This window comes from Leuresthes tenuis, unplaced genomic scaffold (assembly GCF_036924035.1).
Source record: "Leuresthes tenuis unplaced genomic scaffold, fLeuTen1.0.hap1 SCAF_18, whole genome shotgun sequence".
NCBI classification, from domain to species: domain Eukaryota; kingdom Metazoa; phylum Chordata; class Actinopteri; order Atheriniformes; family Atherinopsidae; genus Leuresthes; species Leuresthes tenuis.
The window spans coordinates 16,781,997-16,790,267 of NW_027325372.1; the positions used below are offsets into that span (position 1 = coordinate 16,781,997).

General features: G+C 42.0%; 1 protein-coding gene across 1 annotated transcript; it reads left to right on the forward strand.

The window, feature by feature from the left end:
* The first annotated feature begins 300 nt into the window (after positions 1-300).
* Positions 301-2,009, forward strand: snx10a (sorting nexin 10a). Its single transcript, XM_072370666.1, has 6 exons — positions 301-440; positions 619-705; positions 818-918; positions 1,013-1,111; positions 1,251-1,445; positions 1,546-2,009. The coding sequence occupies exons 1-6, from the start codon at positions 375-377 to the stop codon at positions 1,634-1,636; spliced, it is 639 nt and encodes a 212-aa protein (XP_072226767.1). The 5' UTR covers positions 301-374; the 3' UTR covers positions 1,637-2,009.
* Positions 2,010-8,271: the final 6,262 nt, after the last annotated feature.

Below are 8,271 nucleotides of genomic sequence, written 5' to 3' on the forward strand. Positions count from 1 at the left end.
TAACAATCTGGAATAAATTGTAGGTGGCTATGTATGTTTGTTGAACTGATGAGGTTGGTTGTCAGTAACAGGTAAGACCTTCTTGAAGTAGGTTTGTGTGCACCTAATTTGAAATGTTAAGAGTTAAAAATGTTTGCTCCTTTCTGAGCTTAATCCTTATTTGCCCTTTGTTCTGCTTTTTACCAGATCAGCTCCTAATGTTTGCAGTTATTTTGTTAATTACCAACCAAGTATGACATGGATCTTTCACTCTGATACATTGGAGGCTAGTTCCCATGCAGCTGTAACGTTATACTGTTCCTTTTTTTTTCTATTAGAACAATAGAAGTCATTAAAGGCTTTATTTGAGTGTAACATTTGTCTTTCATTGCAACATGCATACTTTTGTCTTGCAGAAATTTGTATCCATTATGGAGGGCATTCCAAATCTCTCCAAAAATGTAAGTACATGTTCTTTACCAGTACAACTCTTCTGTTTTTCATGTCTGCTTAACTTATTCTGCTATGGCCTATTTAAGTATCCCAAATTGACACACAAGGGGAAATTAGCCTCTTGAATCTTGCCATGATTATATTTTGCCAATTGGCTTATAGATTCCTGGTTTTGGATTTTTGCAGGAGTTCATAAGCATTTCTGTTCAAGATCCAAAGCTCCACAAAGATGACCACTGGCGCACACACATAGACTACGAGATCTGTCTACATGTAAATCTTGTAGTAATAATAATAAAAATAATAAAAAGCTACTGGTAAATGCAAATTGGGGCGTTAGTTCATTTATTTTGACCATTGTATAATTCTGTTATCTGTCTTGCAGACCAATAGCATGTGTTTCCGAAAGAAGACCTCCTGTGTGAGGCGGCGTTACAGTGAGTTTGTTTGGTTGCGTCAATGTCTGGAGCGGAACGCCCTGATCATGTATGTATAAGTCTAACTAGTTAGATCTGTATTAGTTTTTACAGGTGTTTGCTTATTTTGTGAACAGCATGCAATTAATCTTGTCACTGCTCAGAGAACTGCCCAAGTTGCAACCTTGGAACCCCTTTTTCAGTCTGAAGAACAAAGTGCACGTCAACCAGAGGATGGCAGGCTTGCAAGAATTCTTAGAAAAGTGAGTTTCTTTGAAGTTAAGGCATTTGATATCTAGGTATATCAAAATTTGTATTTAAAAAAAATAATGTTGTCATATTTCAGCTGTTTTATACATCATTGAAAGAAATGGCCTAATTTGAATGTCCTTTCTTCTCCAGTGTTCTTTATACTCCCATTTTATTATCAGATAGTCGACTCCATCTGTTCCTTCAGTCAGACCTCACCACTGCAAAAATTGAGAAGTGTGTTCTTGGTAAGACGAGGTACACAGTGGCTGAGGCCATTCAGCGGTCCAGCAGTGGGTGCATCAGTGATGTAGAGGGCAAGTTGTCTTGTGACTTGGACTGTGAAAGGTAAGTTATTGGGCTTAAATTTTTGCATGCTTTGGTGGGATTTTTTCTTTTTTCTTTAAAATGCTGGATTAAACCTTGGATCTCTTTTCTCTCATGGCAGCTCTTCATCATCAGGCCTGGGACTAAGCATTGATACTACAGTGCGAGACAGTCCCACCCCCTTCCTCCATTCATCTGAAAGAGATCCATAGCTGTTGAGCTGTCTCTCAATGTCCCACTCCACCCATTGAAGGTTAACATGTAGAAGTTGTACTGCACCTTCCCTCTGGACGTAGATCACTGTATCAAACTGTTAACTGTTTGATGGACCACTGAGCTCTTGCTAGTCTTTATATCCAAAGAGCAAAAACCTTTTTATGTTAGCTTCATCTTCAACTTGAACATTAATTTTTATGGTTTGCTTCAATGTACTCTTAAATCATTACTTTAGTCCCATGAGTAGTGTGTACTTGAAAAAAAGATCATGTTTTAAAAACATAGTAAAATGTCTGTAAATAATGTATACAGTAATGTCTATGAATTTTTGAATATATTCTATGTATATTTTATCACTGGATTAAAGCTGCACTGAGTTTAGGAATTATTTTTTTGAATTGTAAACATTTTAAATGACAATACTTTTATGATTTGTGAAAGGATGAATAAATTGTCTTTTTTTGAAGAAAATATTTTGCGTTTGTGTACATGTATAGAAAATTAAGATATTTTTCAGCACGCATGAATGTGGATTGTGAAGTGGGAAGAGTCGAATGATCTTGCATTGTTATGACATTCCAGTAGAGGGAGTGTAGACATAGGCATAAACTGAAGGGGAGAGGTACACAAAGGTGATCAGATGAGCTTGAGCCCTTGCAGTGGGTTCACATAATTTGTCAAATTCCAGTCTTTTTTCTTTCTTTTTTTTTTTTCTTGATTTGTTTTGAGCAATTCCCTACATTTTAGTGGTACTTGTTAAACTATGACTAAAATCCATTATGTAATCTTTGTAGGTAAAACTGTTTGCTCCAAAAATCCATGCGCCTCCTGGAATGGGGGGGGAATTGTCAATAGAAATCTGTCTGGATATGTTGAACTAGCAAATCTTTCAGTTTCAAAACTTAAGAGCCATGATAAACTTTTTTTTCTTTTAATTTAAATATTATTTAAATGTTTCTTCATGATGGGGAGGCTTGGTGCTGGCTGCATTGTAATCCTGTCACAGCTTTCTCAGGTGACATGATCTAGCTTACGGACTGTAAATTAACTTAACCATAAACTTCTCTTGGGAGAAAGGAGCAAGATACCATTAAACTGTGTGTGGTTGATGATGCAGGAGTTGTGGACACCCTTGTAAATTGAAAGCTGATGAAGGAAGCGAAGGCTCATTAAAGGAGACAGCAGCCCCTCCTAACAGCCGCTGGACTGACCTGCGGCCAGCCCATCTTAAACCTGGTCTGTTCTGTATCTCTGTCCTCCTCTTTTCTTTCCCTGGACTGCACAATCTCCCTGTGCGCACAAGCCATAATGAAGCTGTCAGCAACTTCACACACCAGCCGTTGAGCTGTTTTCATACAGCAAACATAGATACGTACGTTCACACTGTGGCACTGGAAATACTGACAGTTGTGAAAACACACACATAAAAGCTCTGCATGAATGAACATTTTCTCTTCCTCTCATCCTCATCCTGTCATTTTTCAAGTCCCACTGGCTTTTGTTTGGAGCTCCCCATCTCTGTTTGCTGTTAAGGTTGACCTTATCAACGCACCCCGTGACAAGCATGCAGCATGACACACAGATACACTGCCTAGTTCTGAGCAGTTCAATTTCCTGACAAAATTAAATGCAGCTGCCAGAGAATTTATCTGGTTTTCAGTGTATGTGTGTGTGCATGCATCTGCCTTTTTGAAGAGAAAAACATCCAGCATTTGGATATTGAGTATTCACGGTACATGTCTATTTCAGCTTGGTAATTTATAACTCAATTTCCAATGTGCATTGATGCATATCATACCTCCAAAACACCAAACAAAGCCCAAACCCAATTGTATTCCAAAGCAATTAGGGTGCCCACTGAGTTGTGAACGCTCCACGTTGCGATGGCTCTGGGCCCGTGTGATATGTCTAATTGTTAATTTTCTGTCACATTAGTCAACTTCAGTGCCTTTGGACAGGTGACCAAGTGTCTGTAGTGAACTCATAAAATGACACAGAAACATATTCTCAGCTTTTTAATGCAGCATAGTGGATGGTACTTTAATGTGTAGGGGAGAAAGGTGCCGCTGTATGTGATGAGTTAACTGACAAGAGGATATTTCATATTTACAGCTGTTTTATGATCAGAATCTTTCTAATGCTTTTCAATGTACGTGGTGACCGTCAATATTGGTTTAACTTTATGATTCTAAATTATTAGCTCATTTAGACTTTCACCTGACGCCACCACTGGGAATGGCTTCACCTCCTTGACCGTACAAAAGCCAACAATGGTAAAATCCATATGGGCAATTAGCCTGTTTAGCTCTCACCCTGCCCCTTGTGCTTATTTCCCCACCCATTTTGCACTTCCTCTCTCCTCTGCTTCTCTCTTTCTTCTGTTTCCCTCTTTTCTCTTAGCTCTTATTATCTCTCTGTAGGCAGCTAAGTTAATTACCTGTTCTCTTTTTGTAATTGGGTGTTTTTCAGCTGACGCTGCAGACCCAGGCTCACCAAGCTGTCTTGAAGAGGTAGCCCTGGGTCTCGACCTTGTAGACTCCGCTCAACTTGTTTTTGTGTGTGTGTTTGTATATCTTTGGGGTCAAAGGTGATGACTTGCATTGTATTTGTGATTATTCCCTCTAAAGTGCTATGGCACAGGGCATCATTAAAAGTCAATGCATCTCCCTCCCCAAAACCCACCACTGCACGCCTAAAACATACACATACACACATTTTGCACGCACTCCGCACATCACCGGCCATTTAGCAGCTAAAATACGACCCATGCGCAGATAAATGTCACAGGGCCATCTATCTGAGAGTGTTAAAAGTCGGCTAATGGAGATGACATATTAGCAGCCCAAATGACTGCCATAAAAGCTCTCGCCATACCTTGCGGCGCTGCCTGGCCACTGTGACTGCAATAGGACATGGCACTGGCACTGCAAGTGTCTGCTCACAGAAACAGGGAGAAAAAAGAGGGTGATGTCATATTTGGATGGAGGTCTTTTGATTCAATAAATTCTGTAGGTTCAGGTCTGTGATGCTGTGATTGGGAGAGTAAAGACTCTAAGACAGATGTGGCATATTTACCAAGCCTCCTGTCTTCTGTTATATTACACATACTGTGAAACTCATCTAATGCTCGTGACCTCTCACCTTTGACCATTCAAGAAGTAATCTTGATTCAGGTCAACTTTATCGTTACTATTTGTGTCAATAAGAGAACTGCCTTTAAAATCAATACCCCTCTCCGGTCCTACTTGAAGAACCTCCACAGGTACGTGATTGCCTCTGCGACTCCTCCTTAACTCCCCCCTCCTATCACTTTATTAATTACCCCTCTCCATCCATGCGTGTCTTTCTCTCTCTGAGTGAATGGAGCAGTTGTAATTGCTTCTCTCTGGAGCAGTTAGAAGTGGCACAAAGGAACCGTATAGAAACCACATTTGCATGCGAGATGAGCTGAGATGGAAAGGAGGGAGGGAGCACTGCCCTCCTGCCCTGAACTGAACAGTTCCACTTGCCGTCCCCCATTCTCCTTTTTTCACCATCCCTCCCTCCTCTCATCTATTGTCTCTCTCCCTCCATCTTATCTACTTCAACCACCCCCACCTCCTCTCTCTCGCAGCATGGCTCCCCTTGCATTGTCTTTCCAGAGAGTTCCAAGGTCGACGGGAGCTTGCTCATCAGTGCAGGATATTGTAGGCTTAGTGTTGGTATGGATGAGCTAATTTGTGTGAGGGAGTATGTGTATGATCCTGCATGTGTGTGTGTGTGTGTTTGTGTATCTCCCGAGGCCCGTGCATAAAAGCATATATGTGTAATAATTTGTGTGGTAGTATTTCTAATGGCTGCTAAAAGAATGGATGAAGGAGGGGAGGCTGTAATTAATAACTCAAAAGCTCAGAATTGCATTTTTTTTTTTTACAACCACCAATATCTCACCACCTTTCAGACCTATACCATCACTCTCACTCACCCCTGTGGAGCACACACACACAGAAGCACAAAGATGCACACACACACTCCAACTCCTGAGGGCTCTTCTTTTCCAGCTTGATAAGCATTTCTCGTTTGTTTCAGTCTTTTGATCAATACAGTTAAAACGCCAAAGCAAGCATAATTAGGTCTGAGATGGCTCCCACTGTGACTGAATAGGTTTAACCTGGGGAGGTGCTCACCATTATCATCATCACTCTGTGTATGTGTATGCTCTGTGTGTTCATTCCACACACAGCGTGATCTAATAGAATTGACAAAGTGCACATCAGGACGTAGATTAAAGGGGAACTCAGAGCTATAGGTTAATTTTAGCAGGTGATGGAGTTTCCCCATTCACGGCGCTTTCACTCACCTCCATCTTCCTATAATCATTTAGACAACCTTAACAATGCATCTCTGCCAGTATGGTTCATTTCAATATGTTGTAGGCCACCTTAATCATATTTTATTGGTTTATTTACTCAGAACGATACATAGATGGAGGCTAGAGTGATCATAAATTGTCCACAATTACCATTATGCACAGAGAAGTGACTCTCCTTTGTGCCACAATCCAGGGTGAAAAACCTTTGTAAAATCCATCTCAGATGGTAAAGAATGCTTTTAGGTACTTGGAGCACATTTGCTCTTGACTGATGATGCCTTTTTCATCTTCATCCCTGGGGCATCAAATACATCAGTGCTAACCAGAAATAAACAACTTCAAGGGTTAAATGTATAAAAGTTCCTCTTTTATCCTGCTTGGATTCAAATGTAATGAAGCAGTACAAGGTTGTACGTGACTTTCCTACTGTCCTTTAGCTTTTCCTGCTCCATTTGAGTACAAAAAAAGGCAGATTGTCTCCAGGATTAATGCAATCACTTGTAGAAAAACGAGAGCAGGGCCAGATGACAGAGACGGGGTTTAGCTAGACTGCCCCTTTAAGGACCAAAAGATGGTGACGAGACATCTCAATTCTGATCACAGCCAACAAAAAGCTTAATATGATATGTGGCACAGCGTATATGTGTTTGGATGGTTGTACAGTTGTTTCTGAGAGAGAGAGGGAGACCCAAACTGCTACTGTTTGGGGGAATAATTTCAGAGTAAAACTCTGTGTTGTCTATGTGTCTACAAGCAGTATGTGTGTGTTTGTGTGGGTACACTAGGGAGGAAGCGGGGTGGGAGGAGGATTTAGACCCATCATAAAGGAATTCTCCCCCCCAGCCCGTAGCTCATCCCGACACTTTTATGCCTTTTTATTTTCAGGCCCATTGCAGCCAAGCCCAGAGATGTGATTTATACTGCCTGGCAGCATGGGCACTGCAGCAAGAAAGACAGATGGAAGGAGGGAGGAGAGCAGGAGGGGGTGAGTGGGGGAGAGAGGGGTAGTGGGAGTTGCAGTGGGAAAGGGGGGATAGGAGTGTGTATGTGTGCATGTGGGATGGCTGTTTTTAAAAAAGAGAGATGGGGAAGATGGAGGCAGAAGAAAAGTAGAGAGAGAAGGGAGAAGAAGGCAAAAAGTAGAGACAGAGAAAAGAGGAGGGGAGCTCTGCTCTTGTCTCCCTCTCCTCCTGTCACATCCTCACCTCTACATCTCTCTCCCTTTAATGAGTTATTGGCCCTGTCTGACTCAGGAAGAGAAGCCCCATCTCTCCACCACACTGGCGCCCTGACAGCCTAAATCCCCCCCCCCACCCCCTACATCCATTGCCATATACCCCACTCCTCAAGGCGACCAGGACACACCTCCTCCTCCTGTTTGCCTCATGCCCGCCTGAGGTGTGTGAAATATTCATGGCTCTCCCATTGATTGGGATGGGAAGTATCAGGAGGAGGGGGTGAGCGTTTGACAGGCTCAGGTCTGAGGCATCGCAGCAGACGAAGAGGTCGCCGCCCACAAAGAGACAGCTCACTTACAGGGAACATGGGCTGAGTGGAGGGGGGGAGGCAAGAGATTGGTAGACGGAGGTGGTGGGCAGAGGTGGCAGGGTTGTGAAATGAGGGGCAGGTGAAAAGCCAGAACGAGAGGAAGGGGATCTTGATGTTGCATGCAAGTGTATGCTTTAGATGTGTGCACGCATGTGTGTGCACGTGTGAGTGAGACACCTGCCTGCCAGTGTGGCAGTTGTACTGTCTCTGTGCTGTAACATCTCTCTCTGTCACCCAGCCGCCTGAGAGGAGATGAGCTGCCATGCCGACTGTCGTTCATCCATCACAAAAGACAGATCACACACTCACACACAGACACATACACATTCTCTCCAGGAATTTTTTTTTTTGTCTTCATCTACATTTCCACTTAGGCAAAACATTCTTTTGGTCTGCATAGATACATTTTTCTGCTACGCTCATTTCATGTCTTTCTTAGCCTATATCAAAGCCTTTTAGGAAAGCAAGTACCTTCATAATTCAAACTGAATTGAAAGCACTGGCTGCTGAATAGCTTTTGGTTTATTACCTCAAAATTGACACTGAATATAGAAGCTCTCTATGATCTCACAAGAGAAACGTACTGTTATCTGAAGCAGAATTGCACTTTGGTATGATCTACTCACAACAAGGGTCAGTTGTAACATCAGTAGAGGTTAATTATTATAACAATAAAAAGTGCTCATTTTCTAATTAAATCCTAATTACTTTTGTCATCAGTTTTAATGGGGT